Consider the following 25034-nt stretch of genomic DNA (forward strand, 5'->3'; position numbering starts at 1 on the left):
GTCACCCCGAGTGGGATGGGTATACTCCGACGTGAGTCCCATGCTCTCCACACCACTGGATTCAGGCAAGCCGGGCTGAAGACGGCTGGAATGCCAGAAACCGGTCCTCGGAAGCTTGTTTCCGGTCCAGAGAAGGCATGGCTTGGCATTTCGGGCTGGACTGTTCCCATGAGGCACAGGGTCAGACTGATTTGCATGTGGCCATGTCTGAACTGGGGTGGTGTGGAGTGCAAAAAAACGATGGGTTTAGGCCCAGATCTCTGTACTGGGGTGAATTGATGACATTGTTCTGCATTCTGTCCATCAACTGTGGTTTTTGCATTTGTGACCCTGAGTGGGATGGGTATACTCAGATGTGAGTCCCATGCTCTCCACACCACTGGATTCAGGCAAACCGGGCTGAAGACGGCTTGAATGCCAGAAACCGGTCCTCAGAAGCTTGTTTCCGGTCCAGGGAAGGCATGGCTTGGCAGTTCGGGCTGGACTGTTCCCATGAGGCACAGGGTCAGACTAATTTGCATATGCCCTTGTCTGAACTGGCTTGGTGTGGAGTGCAAAAAATCGATGGATTTAGGCCCAGATCTCTGTAATGGGGTGAATGTATGATATTGTTCTGCATTCTGTCCATCAACCGTGGTTTTTGCAAAAAAGTTTGGGAACCACAGCCTGAAACTGACTGTTCAATTGCTTGCCAATAACCAGCTCAAACTGAATGCCCAAAAAACTGAGTTCCTCCTCATCTCCCCCCCTAATAACGCCAATGACATCGAGAATGGATTAACTCGATCACAGCACTCATTTTCATTTCATGAAGCTTTATTCGGTGCATTAAAAGAACAATGACCATAAAAGCACATAAGCAAAATGATTACATAATTATACAGCACAGCACTCAACTGCACACCGACCATGGTGGATTCTGCCAAATCTATCTGCATAAACTTGGACAGCAACCTGAATATGCGCAAACACATCAACTCGATGGCCATAACTGCCATGTTCCATCTCAGCTACTTGAGAAAACTAAAACCCTTCCTTGAAACTGCCGACCTAAAAACCGCAGTTCAGGCGTTAGTTATCTCCAGAATTGAATACGGCTGCTCTTCCCTATCTGGCCTACCAAAGACTCCCATGGCCCCTCTAAAAGCTTGCCTCAACGCAGCAGCTAGACTCTTATCTGCCTCAAGAAAATTTGAAGAGATTTCACCACATCTGAAGGCCTTGAACTGGCTTCCTCTCGAGGCCAGAATCCAGCTCAAGTTGGCCTGCATCACACACAAAGCCCTGTACAAGAACTCCCCGGTATACCTCGCCCAGAAAATTGTGGTATCTGGGAAATGCAGAAACTCCCGGTCCGCCAGAGACCTCGTGCCCCAGCCACTCCGCTTCCGCAAGGGAAAAACTTATAACCGGCGTTCTCTGGGGCTGCTCTAAGAATTTGGAACTCGCTACCATCCTCCATCAGAAGAATACCTTCTCTGTCAATCTTCAAAAAGGAAGCTAAAACCTTTCTAATGAGCAAATTCATCTAATAACTCTACTTGATCTGTGCATAATCTCCTGTACTGCTTGGCACTCTCTGTGTACCAATTCTCCCTCCTTCAAATGTTCTGCCGGGTCCCTCTGCCTTTTGCTATTTTTGATTCCCCCCCCCCATGTGCATTTGCTGGTTTTCCCTTTTTATCGCTTACATGTTGCTCGCTGACTTTGGTTCTGTCCTGATTATTGTATATAACTCTGGCTGTTATCCTATTGTGTTCAATTCCTTAACCCCCATTTCTCGCTTTTTGACTATGCCTAATGCTGGACGTAACGTGTTTATCCATCTAAAGAGCTCTGATAACCTAACGGGTCATGTTTGCGCTCTATAAAACCGCAAATAAAATTAAAATAAAATCAAGAGTGCTAATGGAAATCCTAATTCGATCCATAAAAATAGAAAGGGGTCAGCTTAGGAGAACTTCTGTTGAAGTCCTCTAAAGCAAAAGTATTACATAGCATAAAGCCACACAATAAGAATAGTGCTAAGAGGCCTATACCTCTCCTGGTCTGAAAGGAATCTCTACTCATAGCCAAAGAGCATTGCCTAGTTATACCCACAAGAGACCTCTCTAAATCAGTATCAAAGATCCAGTTAGGGACCACCTTCAAACAGTGCTCTCTTGGCAGACACTCTTGTAACTCTTTTATTTCATTCACATGTTCATTCCGCAGGGACTGTAGTCCTCACTTCGAGCGGGTAATTTTGATTGCTGTCGACTCCCTACAGACTTTTCCTATCTTTTCACAGAATGAGCCTTTCTCCGTTCATTGAATCATCGTATGAGGCACCTGCAGATGGAAGAAAAAAACTACACTGAAAGAAAAACATTCACTTAGAAGGTTAAACATTGCAAAACCCAAACGCTTAAGGCTTTTGGTCAAGTTAGCAAAGTTGAAACTCCAATACTTGTTGTAACTGCGTAATACAGATACATAGGCAATCACATTAGGAGTATAAAATGCAATTCTGATGAATACATATTCCATTACATAGTAAATGCAGGATACCCTTAAGTAAATATTTGAATACATGAAGTTTAGCTAATTTTATCAAACACATATGGATACAAATGGAAACTGCAATTCATTGTTACTGCAAGGAAAGCATTAGTGTACACACATATATAAATGTTGAGACTACATTGCATGTGTAATTCTGTATTGCTTTAAATGCAATTCACTCAATTTGTCACATTATACCACATGAACACGAGGCCCTTAATATACGTATATGTGGCCTAATCAGTAATAACCTGGGTGGAGCCCGTTTTCCGCTGCTCCTCATCGAATTGCTATCACAGTAAGTAATAATTTAACTCTTCCATCGATGAAGAGTGAATCGGAGGGACGCTCCAAATAAGCCTCTAGAAAAGTCTTTTATTAAGCGTTTTTGCATAACGTAGAGTTCCTCAGATCTTTCGTGCTTGGTGTCCAGCGGTTCTGCAAGCTCTCTCTTTTCCTAATGGACTTTAGTGAGTATGAGAGTCTACCTATCCTGTGTGAGTTTTGTGATTGGCTGCATAGATATTCTGAAGGCCTAGACCTAAGACTGCAATTTAGCAGTGCCTATGACCGTATGACTAAAATAACAGCACTCTGTGACAGAAGCCTGTCGTAACAAATAGCTTCTGATATATTATTCATATTTAACTTTTAAACCTAAGTACAGGAGTACCGGTCACCTTTCATCATAGGCATTCCTTCTTGGGTAATTCTACCAGGGAAATTAAATGTTGTGGTCCATTTTCTGTTTCCATATTTTTGCAACAACCAGTAGAGAAGACTGACTGAATATATAAATGGTTATGGTTGTGAACTGGAGCCATGGAGATCTACTGCATCAGTGATCTTGTCACACTTGGTTTTCCCGCAGACTCAGTATAATTCTTTTTGCTAGCAATGTGACACTAGATCTGTGTGTTTCTGAATAAAAAGGCATTTGTTCGAGTTATGTAAAATGGCGCTTGCAGCATGTGTTTAACATGCTATTGCATTCTCACATTTTATTCGTCTTAGCTTAGCTGTTAACCATTGAGTCAGTGATCATAAAACGGTCCAGCACATACATTCTTGAGAGCGGTCTCCTTTACAGCCTTGCCGTTTAACTATGTGAAAAGAGAAGGGTCTCTTCAAGCGTGAGCATGAGAAACATTAATTTGACTGCGCATGTCCCGTAATCCCACTCCCTCAACCGGGAGATGCATTTCATGAGGGGCAAAGTGTCAGAACAGACTTCGAAATACTAGAACTGTTTTAGCAAATGCAGGACATTTGGCGACCCTGTGTTTATTTAGTTCAGCTGCGGAGTGTTAACTAACACCTTCGGTATGCAGACTACCTTCTCGTATTTTAAGTTTTCCCAGAGGAATCGCTTTTATTGGAGCGTGGGGTGGGCCGTGGGTCGAGTGGGTCTGGTCCGAGAGTGCGGTCACTACGCGGCAATGTGTGAATCTGTGAGTGGGTTCGTGTGCCAGTCATGAGCTCCCTGCCACTACACGTGTCATCCATGTCCGAGTTTATTGTGACAGAAGTAAGTACTGTGTCAGCATCATGCTGGTAACAAAGGCGCGATGCTGTGTGGTGTTGCACTTAACTGCAAGATTTGGTTGTGCCCCATGCACCTCAATTACAGGCCTTCACCAGTTTCTGCTGGGTTTTCCAGCCCCAGAAATCAGTGTAATGTATGGTTCAGCTTAAATGTGTTTTTTTTGGGCTATAGTAAGTTTAACTCTGCCTCATATCCGTATTTCTTTAGATGTTCGCCCTCTACTAATGGCAATGTATTCCCTGCATAAGGGTACCCACTGTCCCAGTACAGATGTCTCAATGCCGGTATAGTCCCTGGCATAGTGAGTGTGTTTCCTGTCCTCGTGCGCCATTGTCTCAATGTTTCTGATTCCAGTTTTTTCTGTGTCATCCCATCAGTGTGGGTGCTTATTCACAATACTCCCTTTGTCGGACTGTTCACAGTGCCAATGTGTTCTTAGTACTAGCATAGGGTCCATGGCCTATGGCTAGAGTCTCCCAGGTCAGAGTTTCTCTTTCTGAAGGTTTTCATGCCAACGTGCTCCCTTTCCCAGTGCCGTGCCTGATGTTAAGTGTACTACCATTATACTGCCTGCCTATTTCAGTCATTTTATGAGTGTATTCACTGCCCCCAAGCATATCCGGTCAACACCAGATTGGAGATTAGAACTCAATACAGCAGAGGCCAGCAGCAGGGCTCAGGCAGGTCCAGGTATGTCCAGTTCGTGCTGGTCATCAGGGCAGTTGCAGGGAGGAATCTGAAAGCTTGTTGTGTCCCTGTAGCTCAATCAGTTCAGTCCGCTGACCCTTGGAGTCACTTCTGGAGAGCCTGGTTTCGAGGCAAGCAGATCCAATCAGACAGGACAGTCTTTCTTCTGAATCTTCCACAGTTCAAGCGGTGTTCTGATGAGATTTTGAAGTTGCAGCTTTTATATCGGATGCTTTTGTGACTTCCCGGACTACCCCCAAAACTGGTTCTGGTCAATTCTCCCCCTGGGTTTGCCTCCAAACTGTCTAGGGTGACAAAGGCGAAGGCAGCCGTGGTGTTAGGTTCCTTTGTGTGTACTGAAGGTAGATCCCTTTGAATTGTAAACCAGGCAGCACACAATTCCTCTACAGCCATCCGGTCAGGAAGATCGTCACCCCTCACATCTAGGCCTCTTTTGTCTCTGTCTGGAACCAATACACAACTCGCAACAGGAGAGCCATTCACAGTCATGTGAACTAGGACATATTTACAACAAGGGGTGGTGAGGGACCGAGCCTCTGAATTAAGCAGAAAACTCTCACCCAGTCAAGAGATCAGGGCTAGATCCAACACCGTTTTTTAGCTCAATGCACCATCCCAGTTTCAGAACCTGGCTGTATGCAAATTAGTCTGTTCCTGTCCCAGTGCATGATGGGAACAGGGCAAACCAAACTACAAAAGCCAATTCTTACACTGGGAAGGAAACAAGCTCCCGGGGACCGGTTTCTGGCATTACAGCCGTCTTCGGCCCGGTTTGCTTGAATCCTGATGGTGCAATGAGCAAGGGACTCATGTCTGAGTATACCCTTCCACGCTTAGGGTGGACAAAAATATTTACAACAAGGGGTGGTGAGGGACAGAGCCTCTGAATTAGGCAGAAAACTCTCACCCAGTCAAGAGATCAGGGCTAGATCCAACACCGTTTTTTAGCTCAATGCACCATCCCAGTTTCAGAACCTGGCTGTATGCAAATTAGTCTGTTCCTGTCGGACAGACGGCTGTAATGCCAGAAACCGGTCCCCGGGAGCTTGTTTCCTTCCCAGTGTAAGAATTGGCTTTTGTAGTTTGGTTTGCCCTGTTCCCATCATGCACTGGGACAGGAACAGACTAATTTGCATACAACCAGGTTCTGAAACTGGGATGGTGCAGTGAGCTAAAAAACGGCGTTGGATCTAGCCCTGATCTCTTGACTGGGTGAGAGCTTTCTGCTTAATTCAGAGACTCTGTCCCTCACCACCCCTTGTTGTAAATATTTTTGTCCACCCTAAGCGTGGAAGGGTATTCTCAGATGTGAGACCCTTGCTCATTGCACCATCAGGATTCAAGCAAACCGGGCCGAAGACGGCTGTAATGCCAGAAACCGGTCCCCGGGAGCTTGTTTCCTTCCCAGTGTAAGAATTGGCTTTTGTAGTTTGGGTTGCCCTGTTCCCATCATGCACTGGGACAGGAACAGACTAATTTGCATACAGCCAGGTTCTGAAACTGGGATGGTGCAGTGAGATAAAAAACGGTGTTGGATCTAGCCCTGATCTCTTGACTGGGTGAGAGCTTTCTGCTTAATTCAGAGACTCTGTCCCTCACCACCCCTTGTTGTAAATATGTGAACTAGGACATCAGCATAAAGGCACGGTTGGTTTAGGCCAAAAAATGCCAACTTTCTAACAGTAGAAAGAAGAATTAGGCCCAAGGGGGCGAGGCACAAGCAGGGCCGTATTATAACTTGTTAAAGAGAAATGTGCCTGTGCCTCGCATTTTTTTAAAGCTGAATGTATTTGCTAAATAGGCAAACGCATTGATTTCAGTTTGAACCAGTGTATTTATTTTCACCTTTTTATTATCACTATTTTTTATTCTTAGTTATTTCTTTCAATCTGAAAAAAGACGTATGTCGTGTCATATCAATACATCCTTGTTCTCAAAACAATTTAACAAACATACTTAAATAAGACATAGATGTGCAGTACAACATATATCCCAACCAAATTTTACATGAAAAACTTTTTAACAAAAAAGACTTCCAATACATATATCGCTATTGGTGATATGCTTTTGATTATGATCCTTAAGACTCTTTAATGTCTTTTCTGTAGGACGTTGGCCCTCTATATAGTGCAGTAAAATAAAGTACACTGTATAGAGATTCAAGTGAGATTCAAGTGAAACCCAGATGAGACGCACACTGAAGAATAAATCTGGGATCAATTTAATAAAAATAGCACCAATTGTTATGTCATTTTTCAGGCCAAGAACTTCGTTCTGCAGTAAGTACTTTTTAAGATAGCAATTTTCAAAGTTTGTAAAATGAACTACTTTTGTGTGCAATTACGTACCATTTAAGTTAATGGGGGAAAAAAGAGAAAAATACATAGAAATCCAACTGTGACAATTGGGGCACAGCTGGGCAGACCGGGAGTAGAGCAGATAGGTCAGCCAGGTGGCACGTGTCAAGATGTCCTCGCGGTCAGGATAAGGCAGCTTGGAGAAGTGGTTCCGGGACAGCTGTGGCATTCACAATGTGGGTCTCATGGGTCTCAACGACCCTCGATGGATGCTTGCTTCCTGGGCAGTTGGAGTCCGGAATGGACTCTTGGTCTCGCTGTATGCTGCAGGGGGCCTGGTACCACGTGAATTGGTGTGGCACGGTTCCGGTCGATCCTGGTGTCCCCAAACTTGGTGGGGAGAACGATCTGATCCTCCGGAGCTGAGGTATCACTTTTGGTTTGGGTGCTGCATCAGAGTAGCTGAGTGCAGCAAGTCGACAAACCATACTTCGCGGGTTTGGTCGTTACGGCCTGCAGGAGAGTAGTACCTCTACTCCAAGGGAGTTCTTTGGAGATTGGTAGAAGGCTGGAGTAGCTCTGGTGTTCTTGGAGGCCTCATAATTGCAGGACGAGACCGCACACAACGGTTGTCGAGTCCTTAATGCAGCAGGCCGGGTTTGTTAACAGTTTTCTTAAGCAGTGCTTAGTCTTCGGGTCAGCAAATCTTCTTTGTCCTTTTCTTCTCTGTGTCTGTTGAATCTCAGTTCAGGGCCCATGGTTGCTATCTAAATACTACATTTAGAGTTGTTAAAAAGGGGTGGCAGTCAGTAGCCAATGGGTTACCTACCTTTAGGGTATCTACATCCTCCAAGTCACCACTTCCTGTGAAAAGGGGCACTACCCTGACCCTTATTGTCTAAAACCCTCACAAACCAAGATGGACAGTAATGAAAAGTGGGCTCCCCATCACCTGTCCCACCGTAGGCGTGGTACTAGCTGACTGAGGACCCACCTCCTAATTTAACTAATTTTCCCACCTGTCCTACCACCAGATGTGGAGATGGAGAGGGCGGTTAGCATCGTCCACTATCTAGAGCTGCCTGCGTCACATTTTAAAGGTGGCATCGCCTTTGAAGCTTCCCACTCTGGTAGTCCATTCTAGCCTGGAGGAGGTGTGAAGCACCACTGCCCAGAGCAGGCTTTGTTCAAGGCCTCTGAGAGCGCAGGCTCTCACCCCATAAGGTCAGAAACAAGTCTGGTGGCGGCAGATTGCTCAGACTCGTCAGAGACCACACCAGTGCTTTGTAGGTTTGCAGGGGAAACTCTAAGGGATCACCTGCGTGCATTTATTAATAAATCCAATACTGGCCTCGTGAGGATTTATTAAGACGAGATGTTTGGTACCAAACATCTTAGGATACAGTGAAGCCATCATGGAGCTAGGAAACCTATAATGACAAGTATCCAGCCCATGTACTCTCTATGGCTTCACTGTGTACTTATAACATCCACAAAGGGACTTGATATTGTAGGGTCATATCTGCTCTTGCAGATATGTCCACATATGGCCTTTGATAAACCCTGCCTTAGAGCTATATGGACAGAAGTAGTTGTGACTTACCTATACCTCATGCAGTGTCTGTGGTCATGGCAAACAGGGTTGTGTCCTATGTCAAATCTTTGGTTTTCTCTGCACCAAGACAACAAGCCTACAATGGCATTTGCATGGTCTTGGTGAGGGGTCTCTGGTATGGGACAATTGGTGCTGCTTTCCCAGAGGACCCTCTTCAGTACCAATGCCCTGGGTACCAGGGGTACCATTTACTAGAGACTTACAGGGGTTACTGAAGTTGTGCCAATCTTTCTACAGTTTTAGGAAAGCAATCTGGCACTTAGAGCCTGGATGGCAAGGACCCAGTTCTCTTTAAATTCGAAATCACATCATGCACCAGTCAAAAAGTGGGGACAAACCATGTCAAAATAGACACTTTCTTACACTTTCTATAGATGCTTACATTATAGTCTGGAGACAACTGTGCTGTCAAGCCAGAACATAAAAAGGAAGCTTTAGGCCTGGCAAAATTGTATTTTGCCAAGTCGAAATGGCTGATTAAATCTGCACTATAGACTGCTGTATATTTTAGTGGCTGTCCGAATGAGCACGGGCTCCCACTAGTAGTGTTTAACTTCTAGGCTCTGGATACATGTAGTACCAATTACTAGAGACTTAAAAGTAAATTAAATGTACCATCCAGGTGTATGCCAATTTGATTATGTTTAAGTGAGAGACCAAAAGCGTTTTTTTTTTTACCTTACCAGTGATTAGCAGGAAAAAACTGCACAGAGTCCTAAAAGCCAACAAAAACTGGTCCACCAAAAGAAGGCAGAGCAAGGAAAAAATCTGGGGTGACCAACATTTAGTGATAACAGAATTGCTAGAGTTGCTTTGGTGTACTGCGGGTAGGGAAAAGGGCAGAGGCAAGATCTTACAAACCTCTCTCTCAACTTTAGCAGTGCATTTGTACAGCAATGTTAGTTGGTCCAGAATGCTTGGATCTTACAACTCTGGTTATTGTATTTTTGATGCAATTGAATAAAAAGTATTAACCCCTTCGCTGCGGGGGTTATTGGTCATTCCCCCGCTGTGCTGGGGGGGCGCGCCCCAGCGCCTGCATGCTCGTGACGAGCTCAACTCGTCATGAGCTACAGTGCTCCTGTGCTCATGACGAGCTGAGCTCGTCACAGGTGCATTGGCTCCTGTGGAACGCTCAGCACAGCAGGGGAAGTCTCCCCGACCTGAGCGTTCCACGAACCATGACGAGCTCTGCTCGTCATGAGCACCGGAGCGCCGTGGCACATGACGAGCTCAGCTCTTCATGAGCACCAAAGGTGTTCACAAAAAATAATGGAGTCACCATTTGGTTTCTGTTGTGAAAATGCTGTTTTTTCAGTTTAGTAGACTATGTCAGAAAAGGAAGTTAGCTATCTTAATTAAGTCCTGTTACTCCTCAGAGCTTGAATTGCCAAATCCATTGGATGTAAGGTCTTTTGAATTTTCAATGCACCTGGTCAAAATCTCAAAGCCCCTTTGGTGTTCTCAGCACATTTATGAAATTAATACTTTTGGAAATAACTATTAGACTGGCTGTATTTCAGCATAAAATTACTAAAGCGAAAGGAGTGATCCAGGAAAACACCACCACTGACAAAAATTGCGTGGTACAAGAATGCCCTTCGAAGAGAGGAATTGGATAATAGGTGATAGTTAAGCGAGGACATTAAGAGTTTGCGTCCCAGTGTGAATCACAGGTTCAAATTCTCCTATTTCTAATAAATATGACATTTTCCAAAATGAAAGAGATAAACCAGAAGGAAAATTTAATCAGTAAGTCCCTGACAAATTCGCACCCAACCTAGTCTAAACTTAGTATGCTTCATTCTCAGAATGAAGCTTACAGAAGGAATACAATTTAATACACGCATCTGCCTTCTAAATATCTTTGAGACTGATATTGAAGTATAAGACTCTTGTTTGAAGGTCTGAAATGATGACGCCGGTATCATTGGGTAATAAAAGGGACTATCCATATAGCAACCAGAACTTTAGCTGAGATCTGTCTTCTTCTGATCCACATTTGTGACAAAGGTTGCCAGGTGATCTATTAGGTGAATATCTGACTGTGCTGAACTTCACTTCTTAATTGTGGAGAGTCTCCCCAGCTGGTAACTAGTGAAGTCTAGAAATTATACTGCAAAACAATCCCTATAAATGGTCAAGAAAAAAAAAGCTTGAAGCACATTGACTCCCGGCCAATATGTTGGCCTTGAAAAAGACTATTTAAAGAGCATAAGTTAACAACATAACAAGCTGAACGTTCAAAGGACTTGCACGTCTTTAGAGTCAAAATACAATTAAGGTCCCAGTAAGGAGGATCATGCCAATTGGGCTTTTAAAACGGTGTTTGCTGGATACAAAGACTTGAGTAAGGCTAGCCTTGCAGTAATATCCAACTCAGCGGAGAAATGTCTGTATAACAATGTGATGACATTGGCTGGGAAAGAGAAAACAAGTTACCGAGTAGAACTGTAGAATCATACCTACTTAGCCATCTACTGTTACCGTGTGGAGTTCTTTCTGGTGCTAACAGTATCTTTGTTATGAGTATGCCCAGCTGGGATTAGTAAAATCTAAGTCTTCAAGAACTAAGCCTTAGAGGTCCTAGATAATAGGGAGGAATGCAGCAGTCTGTTCTCTGAGGAGTATGTTAGGTAACATTGATTGAAAGAAGGAGTTCTGACACACTCAAATGGCAATGTCATGCCAAGGCAATCTGGAAGAGAAAGCATATGCAACCCTGGCCTGGTCAGTACAGCGTACTGCTAAGATGGCATATTTTAATGTGATTTATGCAAATCGTTCCCCGGCTTTGTAATGAAGGCAGGGGAAAAGTACAGCTTTAAAAAGGGATACTTCTACCATATTGGTTGTAGGACCTGTTGGTCAAGCAACACCTCACAAACACAAGAAGAAATTCAGTGTCAGAAGCATTTGGCGCTTCGTTGAGGTAAGTTTCTTTTGAGCGTTTCCGGGATTAAAGTGTATGGCTCCATTCTGACAGAAAATGTATTTTGTGTAAACTTTCCTTACAAGAATAGGAGATCTTCCTGCATCATTTCCCATCAGTAATTGAAGTCTTTTGAGTGTTCTCCTTTTCCTGACTAGCTGCACTTTCGTCTTCAGCAGAAAGCATGAGAGACTTCTACTATGTGTGTAGCTTAAGAGTTCACAAAGTCTGTCTTGGCCACCTTGAGGATTATACTTCACAGTGCTTCTTGCACCAACTTAACCTTCAAGTTAGAGCCCTCTATCCTCATTTAGGAGGTAATTTTGAATGTTCCGGCAAGATTTGATAAAAGCAGCACTCATCTGCTATGAGGGTGACGCAAATAGGCAAAATTCAGGCCACCTAGCGATGACCAACTTGTGTTTCTTTACACCTTCGCACACAGTGGCTCTACTGCAAGAATAGCTACACTACAGTTGGAAAAGTAAATGTGCCATGTTAGTCTCATGGCAGGCGGAGGGGTTAGCCATGTTGAAATAAATGTTTTATCAATGTAAAGATCGTGTCAGAGGACATTTTGCTGTACCAAGACCTCAAAGTGACTATCCATATCCATTATGGTTTCAGATTGTACCTGAAATGATTTTGGGGCCTATTAGGAGGGAACACATTTTCAGGACCAGGAAATGCCTGAATCAACTGACCGTTTCAGGTAGGAAGAGGTCCTCGCGGCCACAGGAGAAGCAGGGCAAGAGAGTCCAAGTCCTTGCCTTTAGGAATTCAGTCCCCACACATGGGGGCACATGATTCTTTAGGTCCTAAGATTAAATGTCCAATGAGGTTTCGCTGTGAGGTTTCTTGCCTGCCATTGTTCCCTGACGCTACAGGAGTAGCTTGCTGTTCGTGTACCTGCATCAACCCTTGGAGCAGAGGAGGAATTCTATCTGCGTGGCCGCAGAGGAGGCGCGAGGCGTGGCTCCGGGACTGCGAGGCTCAGCGTGCAGCTCCATCAGCTGTTGCCTCTTCCCGTGTGAGCCGCGCCCCCTCCCAGTGCCCGCCCCCACCAGACTGCTCTTAACCTCTCGCGGCCCCCGCTATGCGGGTGCCGCTCGCTGTGAGGTTTCTTGCCTGCCATTGTTCCCTGACGCTACAGGAGTAGCTTGCTGTTCGTGTACCTGCATCAACCCTTGGAGCAGAGGAGGAATTCTATCTGCGTGGCCGCAGAGGAGGCGCGAGGCGTGGCTCCGGGACTGCGAGGCTCAGCGTGCAGCTCCATCAGCTGTTGCCTCTTCCCGTGTGAGCCGCGCCCCCTCCCAGTGCCACGCCCCCTCTCACCAGTTAGTATCATAAGCAAGAGCACAGACGCGCATCGCGGGACGCGCGCGGGTCGTAGCCCGGGGCGAAGCCCGGGCCAAGGGCGGGCCCGTTGTTGCCCGTTAGTGCCCGATAGAGACCGGACCGGGCCATTTCTCTTTCAACAACGACCCGGCAACAAACAAACATGCCACCCAAAACAAGAAGTGCCTCCAAACCTAAATCTAAACACGCGCAGGAGGTAGCACAAGTAACAGGCCCTATCGATCTATTCATATCACGGGTTAATGAGACGATAAACCAAAGCATTGCTCTAATGGAGAAGAGAGTATCGTTAGATCTTATGAGTGCAAACGCGAAACGCTCATCATTAGGCGCCATAGCAAATGCTGCTTCTCCAATCAACCTTAACACTCAAAACAGCTCCCTCCCTGTGACTCTGTCAGCACCAGACTCAAACACTGTTCCATCGGTAGTTGACCTGTCGGTCACGCACTCTGAGTCGGACCTCTCCATAACATCGGACGACCTGGAAGCAACTCCCGACCTAGCTGGCCGCCAAACTCGGGAAGATATCCAACACATCGAAAATCTGCCTCAGCACGACGAGAGAGAAGGAGCAATTCCGAAAACTCGTCCAGCAATCAGTGAAGATACACACAGTCCATCGTGCCAGGAACACACAACAACCCACTCAAACTCGCTAACGACTCATAGTATATTACATTCAATCTCTAACGACAACACCACAAACCAATGTAAGACCTGCAGAATCACTTCGCAAGTTCTTACCACAACCAAAGACTTACTATATCAATATCTAAAGCCTATTCAGCTAAGTATCAGAAATCTCGAAGCCCAACTAACGATAATCTCGGCCACCCTTCTTGATTCAAACACCCGGATAGATATAAAGGGGCAGCGCAACACCTCGCACCCTCCCAAAAAACAAAATCAACCTCATACGCAGAAACAGCTATTCACCCGAACCCAACACTTCTAGTACAGAAAAACCTAAAACAAACGACTACAATACCCAAATCTACTGTAAATACGCCCCACCCCCAGAAGGAGAAAGCACCTCCCAAAACAGCACAGCAAATAGTAACCGTAGATAAAGTAACGGTAGGCACCCCATGTTCAGCAGCAAATATAGATTCCAGTAGAATCTGTCCAGAAAACAAGTCTGAACTCCATTCATCGAAACCTCTCCCTCCTCAAAAGACACCCAAAAGTACACCTAAAAAAAACCCTACAGTTAGACGTCCTGCCCATATGCCCCCGGAAGCTACTCCCTATACAATAGTTTTAACAGGAGTACCCGAGTTAACAGATGATACACCAGAAACTGCATGGTCACTTAAAAACAAGGCCATGCAGTGGCTAAGCATTAATAGACCCCTCGAATCCCACCTCTCGGGAGGGATCACTGCAGCCCGAAGGGTAGCCTGGATAGGCAAAACGAAAAAAACAATACAAGGTGACTGTATCATCCTAACATGTAGAGATCCCTCAACTGTAGACCATATTTGTGCTTGGCCTCAACTCGATAAAAAAGGGGGAATAGACGCTCGACACCTTTCCTTCTTCTACCCCCCAGCGAAACAACACCGCAATCCCCCACCCTGGATATGGCACCATCATCCCAAAGATTCACGAAATCAGGACCCATGGCACCAGGTACCATGGAATCAGATGGAATACCCACACGACTACATAGCCAGGGGTGGACCGAGAGAAAGGTACATAGAACGTCAAATACCTTATTGGCAGGACAGACCCTATCAAGCATATGAAGGATGGCAGGGCTTCCCAACCCAAAATCGTTTTGATTGCCTCGAAATGGTCGACTGACCATTCCTGGACAAATCTAGTCATTACAAAGCTGACACTACACAACATCCTGCATCCGATAAACAGTATATAGCATTTCCAGAGTCTCCCAATACACTTGAGATACCATCGACACACCCAAATAATCTCTCGACTAACACTCCCTTAGTAGTAGCAGATACCAGCCAGAGATCAAGCACCCAGCAAGACACAACTAATGCAGTCAATACCAACAACTTGACAATATCTGTTAACACGAATGATAAAGAGGCCATGAGCATAGGTATTGCCTATTGGAATGTCGCAGGCCTAACTGCAAAAATAACATGCCCCTTATGGCTGAACACAGCAAGGAGCCAACAAATCCTGTGCCTACAAGAGACCTGGCGTATAACCCCTCTCCATCTAGTGGGTTATAAGACATTCTTTACCAAAGCATCACCCAGCACAATGGGAAGGCCAAAAGGTGGTCTCATGATTTATTTTTCTAACACCATTCCACTCACAGTGAAATTACTAAAGGAAACACCTATCTTTCAAATCATTCAAATTACGTACCAGACAGCATCAACGAGAAACCTATTTATACTCATAAATTATTATAATAACGCTGGTACCCTGGAATGCTGCTCACATCTAGACGAAATGGTGGCATATATATCCTCATTACAAAATGCAAACCTCAATACGACACTCAACTATCTTTGGGGAGGTGATTTTAATCAAACATTATGTCCAAATCATAAAAACGGGATCTGTGGACTACAGAATGAATCTGGAAACCCCATCCCTCATTTTGTACATACCCCGGGTGGAAATAAGCTGAACGAAATCCTTTTCACCTTGGACCTAGACTTTGTTAACGAACTAGTTAACCCGGTTCAGGAATTTTTACCCACCTTCCATGGGCGAGGCTGCATGACAACTATTGACTATATCCTAGCCTCAAACACCTGTAAAGGTCTACTAAAAAACTACAAAATAGGGTCCAGTCCAATTAGCGACCACTATCCCCAGAGTGTGGAACTCCTTTTGGGAAAAACAGGTTCATCTTCAATAAAAGCCAGCCTCCTCGACCAACAATCACTGGCCATAAAGAAGAAGAATGGCTACGCTATTAAATGGTCAAAGATCGACCCAGAAGAGATAACACAAAGGTTACTCGAAAAAACACACTTATGGTTAACGGACTGTCTGTCTGCAGAGGCATCCCCCGAATCAATCATCATCTCCTTCAATAACATCCAAGGAGCAATAAGGGAAGAGCTATTCAAAAACACAGCAAACAAACCAAAACTTCCCATGACGAGATGGTTCGACACGGATTGTCGAAAGGCTCTCACTTCCCTTAAAGAAGCCCTTCGACAGAAACCAAGAGATGCCCAAAAAATTTCACTCCAGAGGAAAAAGTACAATAACGCCCGGAAAAACCGTAAGCAACAGATAAAACAAGACCTATGGCGTCAATTACACGAGAGCGCACTTAGAAAAGACAGTACCGCTTTTTGGCAGACCATAAGATCACCCTTTCTGGACAACATCACTGACCCACTCCACCTAGACGTGGCAATAACCGAGAACGACTGGGTTCACCATTTCTCGAAAATCTTTGGCTTATCAACGGACCCTCCCCAACCAAAAGACCAGGAACAAGCAAAGAACAACTTTCACCCCATTAACCTACGCTTCACCCTTAGCGAGGTCAGAAAGGCCATTAAAGCCTCAAAAACCGGCAAGGCTCCCGGCCCAGACGGGGTACCTATGGACTTGTTTTTATATAATAGTGATTATTGGTCACTAATAATCACTCGGGTAATGACTGCAGTCACTGAAATCGGACTCCTTCCATCATGGTCAACATCTACCCTTTTGCCAATATTCAAGAAAGGGGACCGCAACGACCCCGCGTGCTACCGACCGATCTCCCTTCTGGATTCCACGGGCAAGATTGCAGGTCGACTACTCCTGGACCGATTACAATCTTGGGCCCAAGAGAACAATACCATCACAGACCTGCAATATGGTTTCCAGAAGGGGCTCGGGACGGTGGAACAGGCCCTAAACCTGATCCTCCTGGCCGGAAAATATGCACACGCGAAAGGAGGCAACATCTATTTGGTCTATGTAGACCTGAGCGCGGCATTCGACTGCGTTCAGCACGCAAAGCTATGGCAGATCATGGCAAACCTCGGAGTGGATCCACCCATACTAGCTTTTCTTAGGGAACTATATTCCAACGCGGAAGGCCGAGTTCGCTATGGCATCGGTGGCGAACTATCACGCCCCTTCAAAATATCACGAGGAGTAAGGCAAGGGTGTGTACTGGCTCCCTTCCTGTTCAATCTATACACCAACGGGCTCGAACAGGCTATGCTGGAAGGGAGCCAGGATCTCCCACAGATAGCACGCCGCCCGATACCCATCCTCCTGTATGCCGACGACTCGGTCATCCTGGCCCGAACATCTAATCAACTCCAGCGACAGTTGGACAAATACGTGTCATTCATGGACTCCCTGGGTCTAAAAGTAAACATCAAAAAAACTTTCACAATGACCATCGGACCAAAACGGGGAGTCTCAAAATCCATATTCATTAATAAAAACAGACTGGAAAGAACATCGGTATACCCCTATCTGGGCATACTAGTGGAAGACACAATGACCTGGCACAAGGCAATCGAAGCCAGAAACCTCAACTTTCGCCGAGCAGTATCAGCACTAAGTGCTTTCTCTAGGAAACTAGGTAAACCAGCCCCAGCGGAACTGCTAACGATATATTATGCAAAATGCCACAGTGTGGCCACATATGGAGCAGGCATTTGGGGCCACGGATGCATCGACCAACTCCAGGTTACGGAGAACGCCTTCATTAAATATATCTTAGCTCTTCCCCAAAGCTCCCCGATTTTGGCTTCACATCGGGAGCTGGGCATGGAATACGTGACAGACACCATACGATGCCAGCCCCTCATACTCTGGCACCGCATATGGTGTAACCCCGAAAGTCACATAACACGTTCCCTCATTTCTGAATGCCTTGGCCTAGCACACTGGAAAAAAATACAGTGGCTCAACTACGTCCACAAATTCCTCCAAGACCTAGATCGTGAACAATATTTTCTAGAACCACCTTCAATAGAAGATATCTCAAAGAAACAGTTGAAAGAACTATGTATGGGCCACTTAAGAGAACTTCGCAATCAAGCCGAGATTGTTAAAACACAAAATGAAAAAATCCGCATATTGCAGATAGAGAAATTGATACAGCCCTACTTGTCTTTCTTTCTTTCGAACTATGAAAAATTTCTGTTGACAAGACTACGGTTCGACCTTTTCTTCCGCATGGTCTCATTTCCTGAACTGAATAACTGGTCTCGAAATTTGACATGTTGCCCCTGTGACGGGGTTTCTAAACAATCAACGGTGCACATCATCTTGTTTTGTAAATACTATAGACCGGCAAGGAAAAAATGGATTCTGCCCCTCCTCCGTTTAAGTGGACTCAGACACACATATCCAGCACTTGTTTATCTTCAATCACCGAAAAACCCGCATGAAGCAAAATTGATAGTGACTTTTTTAAAATCAGTAAAAACAACTCGTTGCAAAATCGTCTCTTAACATCAATGTGTTCATATGTAAATGACTTCTTTTTATTGTACTAATTCATGTTCTTTATAAAACTGTACTTTTTATGATTATACAATTTTATAATAGAATAAAAGCTGATGAAATGAAATGAAATGTCCAAGACCATTCCTAGGGCCCCTATTCCTCCTCAAACCCTCAAGGGTCATCCCCTAATGTGTCTAGCTTGAAAGTGTTCTCACACTGACGAAGAGAACTGCTGCTGAGGGAGTCTAGCTTCGATCCCAGAGTCTGGCTCCAGCAATGTATGGCACCCTACCTAAAGCAACCCTCTACAAAAGCCGATGTTGTAGGGTACCAAGCCTCAGAAAAGCACAGCTTTCTTGACCCAGAGGCACTGCCAGAGAAAGATCCCTTGGCTCAAAGCTCAGAGACTAGCAGGGGTGTAAGTTGCAGATGCTGGACTAAAGACAGAAAAAAATCTTCGTCCACCCTACCACTGGGTTAATTTTTACCAGGTCTTCTTAACAGAGGCACCTCAGAACCCTACCACCTTTCACTATCCAAAAACACACACTAGGTTTTGAAGAATTATACTTCTCCTCCTCCAAAGACCATTAATGATTGGGCCACAGATACACCACCACTTCCTGCTGCACCCAGGGTTCCTACACCACCCTCTCCACTGCCATACCCATGCACTCTTCAGCAGCCACAGTCTCAACTCCTTGCCTCAGTCAGTCCACACTACTCCGACTAGGAAGGGGCTTTCTGCCCCAGAAACCCTACTATGAACCTTTAGCACCTGCAGTGGGAGGTTACCCCTGGGAGGGTAACGTTGACTTCCAAGGTGATCCGGACCTGGACCCATACCCCAATAAAAATGTCACCACCGAATAACACTGCCATGTGGTGATTGTGGAGGGTACAGCACCACATCTGTAAAATGCACATGATGCAGGAGTATCGCTTCTACAAGTTTTCAAAACAGAGATCCAGAAAGTACCTGTACTTCTGGAGATTTCTCAAGACTATCCCGGAAAACTTAAAGAACTCAATGAAGGATGCAGCAAACCCTCCCCAGGGTGAAAAGAAATTTAAGACTGCTGCAGAGGTCCTTGGACAGTCACCTGACTTGCTTGTCGTTCACATGATGAGAAAATAAGTCCCTTTTCAGGCGAACATAGACTCTTCACCTCCAGTGAAAGATTGCTAACTGTCTGCTTGTTCTCCTGTACAACCAACACCTTTAGGAGGAAATGAGGAAGCTGAGCAAACGCCACCCTGAGGCCATCCAGGAACTAGTAGTAGAGGCAAAGCTACATTTCTAACACATTGGATGTTTGTTGAATAATGTGGTCAGTACCTGCAGGGTGATTACCACTAATATCCTCTTCGGTCCCACGATTTGCTGATATTTTCTGGCTTTCACCCAGATGTTCAGGAACTTCTATTGCATGTGCCCACTTACAAGGACCATTTTTTCGGCCTGCAGGTTCATAGCATGCTTTAAAGATCAAGGAAAACGTGCAAACTACCAAAGTGCTGGACACCATGTAGTAGACACCTGCCCCATGGTCTGCCTTTCGTAAATTTCAGGTAAAGGTGGCAGAAAAACACATCTGACCTCCAAGTGCATGGCTACCACCAGTAACAAAGCTACTTGGAAGCCCAGCCAACAATATCTTTGGCCCAGGATGGATACAGGGGCAACAGATGAAGTAGAGGTGACGCCAAGAAAGGGTACTACTACCTCAAACCAATTTTTCCTTCGTGATTCTCCCTCTGCTCACAACACGTGTCGAAAAGACTGAAGTTTTTCTTTCCCCCAGTAGGAGGAAAGAACTTCCGACAATGAGGTGGTGCTCTTGGTAGTACTAGAGATGTACTACCTAGAATTCTCCAGCTGATTTGTCATTTACTCACATGCTTGAATAATTCCATAAGGCCGGGAATCCCAGGTAATTTTTTTATCGCAAAAAAATGTTAAAATAGCCATTGGCCTCAACAGGCCTCCATCCCTCTACTTTGCTTATACAAACCGTGCATATTCTACACTGGCCGCATACATAAACACGCACAACATATACTTGGATGGGATTAGGTGACAGGATATACATCTGGCTGCTATCGGAGTCGCTCTCGGCCAGTGCAAAAAATGTTTTGTCTTTACAGAATAGTGAGGGTAGATCTTTAAGCCGGACTTCTTCTGTTTTTTTATGCCAACACCCCATGCACAGCTTGCAGACCCTGTACCGAGGTTGGGATACCCCAGGCTAGGTTTAAAAGTGCTTCACTAGGCTTGGCACAGCCAGTTTGGGTTCTTAATATTTAAATGATGTGTATACTTTAGAATTGCATGTTTAAGCTGTCTGTCCCTGATATGGAGCACTATGCATAATGTTGTTTCTTTCTACAGCTTACATGCTCCAATTGCTTGCTATTTCAGAAAGCCTTAGTCCACTATACTTTTAAAATCCTGCATGTGACATTGACCTTGAAGACTTCCACTTGATTCCTCTCTTGCTTTTTCCAATGATCCTATGTTTACCTTCCATCCTCTACATGCCATCAATTTCCCAGTATAGCCTCATCCCAGTCTCATGCCTGTCGGTCTTAATTCTTCTTATTGTAATTCTGCTATTGGCTGTTGCCTCTTTTCATAGATCGTAAATTCTCTTTAAAGCTCAATCCCTGTAAAGTAGCATTGCTTAATCACCACCAGCCAATTCATCTCACCAACCATTCACCAGAAACCACATAGTCCCCACTAATGATCACACCTGACTCTTATTCATATAATCTATCACAAAGTAACTGGAGTGAATAGAAAGTTTTTTCTGGATAGCACACGACTAATCACAGTAACTACTAGATTAACCGCTAATCTCGGGTTTCAGAGCAACGTACTCCTTGCTGTAAAGCGCTTCAACGCATCGCCGGGAGTAGTAGTATATATTTAAATACAAGCACAATTACAATAAGTGCTTCCCTTTTATGTACTTTGAAATGTGGTGCGAAAGGAACGTTAAGAATAACAATAGTGTTCAATAAAGATCGGATTGTACATCACTGTTTCCTTATGCTCAGCGGCCCCCTTTGTGTCTGTCCACTGAAATAAAATGCTATTTCTCTCCCATTTTATGTAGATCAGCAAGTGGCCAGAATGGAGAAATTGGCAAGTTTGGTGGAGGAGCTCGAAGCAGATGAATGGCGCTATACCCCAATAGAGCAGCTTTTGGGGTTCACTCCATCATCGGGTGGAAAATGAATAGACAGCCAATGATAAAAGGCAAGGCATCGGTGATGGAATGGCGCTTTCGGGTATAACCACTAACAGAATTAAAGTTCCTCGTCTGCGCAGAGCTGGCATCCGAGGCCCACATCCTAATGGCACAATGAGATGGTGGTTAACCTTGCTGCTCACCCTTTTCTCTTTTTCTTCACTCCACTTGCTGTGTGTCATAGTGACAGTCCGATCACAAAATGAGCCAAAGGATTGGTGATCTGTGCAGATTCAAAAATAATGAAGAAACATGCAGTCTTCCCCGCCTTAAGATGATGCTGTTGAGACATTGTACTACAAGGAGGAAACGAAAATGGACACGGGGCGTTTCTTGGTTGCTAAAAATACGTAATTATATGAATCATTGGTGTCATAGGTGTGTTTTTTGCTACAACTAAAATAAAGGTGACCATTGGAAGTAGAAAGTTTTGTGATAATTTTTTACATTCACATGTGACTGTTATAAAGTGGATCTCTATAATGGGATTTAGAAAAAGGCTTATCCTCTCATTGTGCTGTCAGTTCGTGCCTATTATATTTCAATTTCTAGTCCAGTTTTATATAACGTTTGGCTCCATTTGGCTAAAGAAACTAACGTGGGGAACTGACGTGACTGAGGGAAGTAGCGCTTTAGTTTCTATCAGCGTCATGTCGGCGTACTCACATGCTTGCATTTGACATATTGTATTTCCATTTCCTGCTGGTCACGTGCCAAGAGGCTGCTCTGGATGACCTGGTACATGGTAGTAGAGACCTTATGGGCTCCTAATCTGGGTCCTGAAGGGGAGCGGTGCACTTTTGGAACCAGTATTCGCAGATAGCTATAAATCGGGTTGAGTGCCGTAACCTGATTTACAAGAATGCAGTTCATATAGTACCTCAAAATTATAGGCAATTTTCCTTTTGTATACAATCTGCAATTTAGTTACCATTTCCACCTTGGAACACCTACAAAATCAGGTAAAGGATAACAACCTCTCAACCACGGAGTACATTGGCTGTCATAAAAGGTCTTCCTCTTAAGATGGAGTGTTAGTCCAACACCTAATTGTAGAATAGCACACTATAAAGAAGAGTCAATTGGTAAATGCTCATTTATAGAGCATACCATTTTCCTATGATAGGCTAGTAAGGCCTACTTTATGGTGAAACATGATTCCTCTTGGCATTTTCTCTGTCATAGTTATTATGGGCATCAGAAGGCATAATTAAAGTATTTACATTCATAATGGGTTGAAACAATTAAGCCTTTTAGTGCCTATGCTTTTTGCTTTATACATGTGTGAGGTTCTGGTTGTATTATATGATATGGCTGTGGGGCCAATAGTGGAATACAACGTTTATTGGGTCCTATCAGGCTCGTTTGAACAACCTTAACCTCAACTCTTAGTAGCTATGGCTATCGAGCAGCAAGGCATGAACAAAAGGAACTTAGTGTAAGCATTAACAGTGCCAAACAGAATAAGCAAGACCAATAACGCAAAAGAAACAAGACACCAATTTATAAAAATAGTGTGTTTTAATACTTTTTAGGTCTCGCCTAAGCCATCGTGTTAGCAATACTTTGGCGAGATATTAAGTAAGGGGCATTCAAAAGTGCTCCCAAAGTGCGGATCGGGTACAGTGCATGTGCGCCGGTCGCGCGCACCATTTGTCCGCCTGCTGATCACTTTCGCGGCCGCTTTGATGTTCTCAGTGAGCCGCGCGGCCACTGAGAACATCAAAGCCTCCGCGAAAATGCTCACCATTCGCCAGCCCCTCCCTTATCCTACTTCCTGCTTGCTAAGCTTGATTTACAAACTCTAATAAGGTTAGATACTATGCAACTAACTGAAACACTTATGTTATGAAACTAGCAGTATGTAATAACTCCGTATATATTAAATCTGAGGAGTGTACTATGTGGCTTTAATGCCCCATCATGGGTGGGAGGCGCTATGTACATACAATATAGTACTGCACTGCCACCACAAATCTTTGCAGTTTCTTCCCAATCCTCCACTGGCCGCTTCCGTAACTTACACAGTCTATGGTGCTGATTTCACATTATTCCCCTACACACACAGCCGTATCCTCTCAGGCTGTGAGTGCATTTACCCCTACCCCTTCCCACTCTGGATGCTTCTCAGTCTACCCCAGTGGTAATTGCTCTCACCGTATCCCACTACCAGCTCTGACCGCTGCTATCCAGTGACATCATCTCATACTTCCCTTCAGTTCAGGCATTTTACTGCCCATTGGTGCAGGCTTTTCACACTTCTCTAGAGTCAGCTCCTTAAACTGCTTTGCCCCCCCCCCGTCTAACTCCCCACACTACACAGTGGACTGGGTAGGCTCTTACTTGAAGATGGGAGCCATTCACAAACATGGCAGCCCAGGTTTGCCTTTTAGAGGACTGTGAGGAAACCACCCAGCTCTTCATTTTGTGTAGCACCAGCTGTAGGAGAGTAGGGTCTGACTCCTATGGTTACCCTCACTTTTTGCTGTGATTCTCTGGTTTTTCGACTTTAGTGTGACTGTGGACCTGCTAATCAGGCCCACAGCCCAGCTGTTCTCTCTCTAAATTGATACCATGTACTGTAGGTACATACCAGATTGGTTACTGGGTCACCCTTGTGGTCCCCTGTATCCTGAACCATAGGTACCCAGGGCATAGGTGCACCATAGGCCTGCTAGGGGCTGCAGCATGTATTGTCCCACCCTCGTTTGCCTTCCAAACTGACACCACAGGTCTGTTCACGCAGCCTGGTAAGGTGGTGTAATCACCCCTTACTTAGATATAGTATATCTATATCTATACTTACATATAGACGCATATACACCTATAAGTCACTCCTATGGCAGGCCTTGACAAGCCTGGAGGCAGAGTGCTTGGGTTTATGTGAGAGGGTGCCCTAGCATGAGCTGAGCCCCTCTGCAGCTTTCGGAACCATCTCCTTATAGCTGTTCTATGATATAGCCATACCATATACTCTTAAGTGCATTATATTCCTCGCAGTTGATGCTAACTTTGGTTTGGCTTTATCAAAACATGTCGTGTAAGGTGAATACTCAGTTCTGGCGTCGGGGGTAGCATTCCACCCTTCTAGAGTGAGAAGACCTGTAGTTACTGGTTTACCCGGTTAAAATTAAACAGAGCCTCAGCATCACAAAATGGATGCTGAAACAGAGCCTCAGCATCACAAAATGGATGCTGCTGCCACAGAAACGAGTCTTCCCTCCTGCTGCTGGATGAAACTCCGGCAGGGGAGGCCTGTCTGGGGAGGTGCTGGCACCTCCCCAGACAGGCTCTTTGTGTATTGGGGCAGGGAGGGCTGCATTCAGTGAATGCTTTCCAGACACTGCCTGGGGCACGCTAGGTGCTCCATACA

General features: G+C 44.9%; 1 protein-coding gene across 1 annotated transcript in view; it reads left to right on the plus strand.

Moving 5' to 3' along the window:
- The window catches only part of ANAPC16 (anaphase promoting complex subunit 16), a 166614-nt gene extending 144526 nt beyond the window's left edge, over positions 1-22088 (plus strand). The window contains exon 4 of the mRNA XM_086922274.1: positions 21527-22088. Within this exon, the coding sequence (XP_086778400.1) occupies positions 21527-21648 (122 nt within the window). The 3' untranslated portion in view covers positions 21649-22088. The remainder of the gene's footprint in view (positions 1-21526) is intronic.
- Positions 22089-25034: the final 2946 nt, after the last annotated feature.

The sequence above is a fragment of the Lissotriton vulgaris genome, chromosome 5 (genome assembly GCF_964263255.1).
Source record: "Lissotriton vulgaris chromosome 5, aLisVul1.2, whole genome shotgun sequence".
Lineage (NCBI taxonomy): Eukaryota > Metazoa > Chordata > Amphibia > Caudata > Salamandridae > Lissotriton > Lissotriton vulgaris.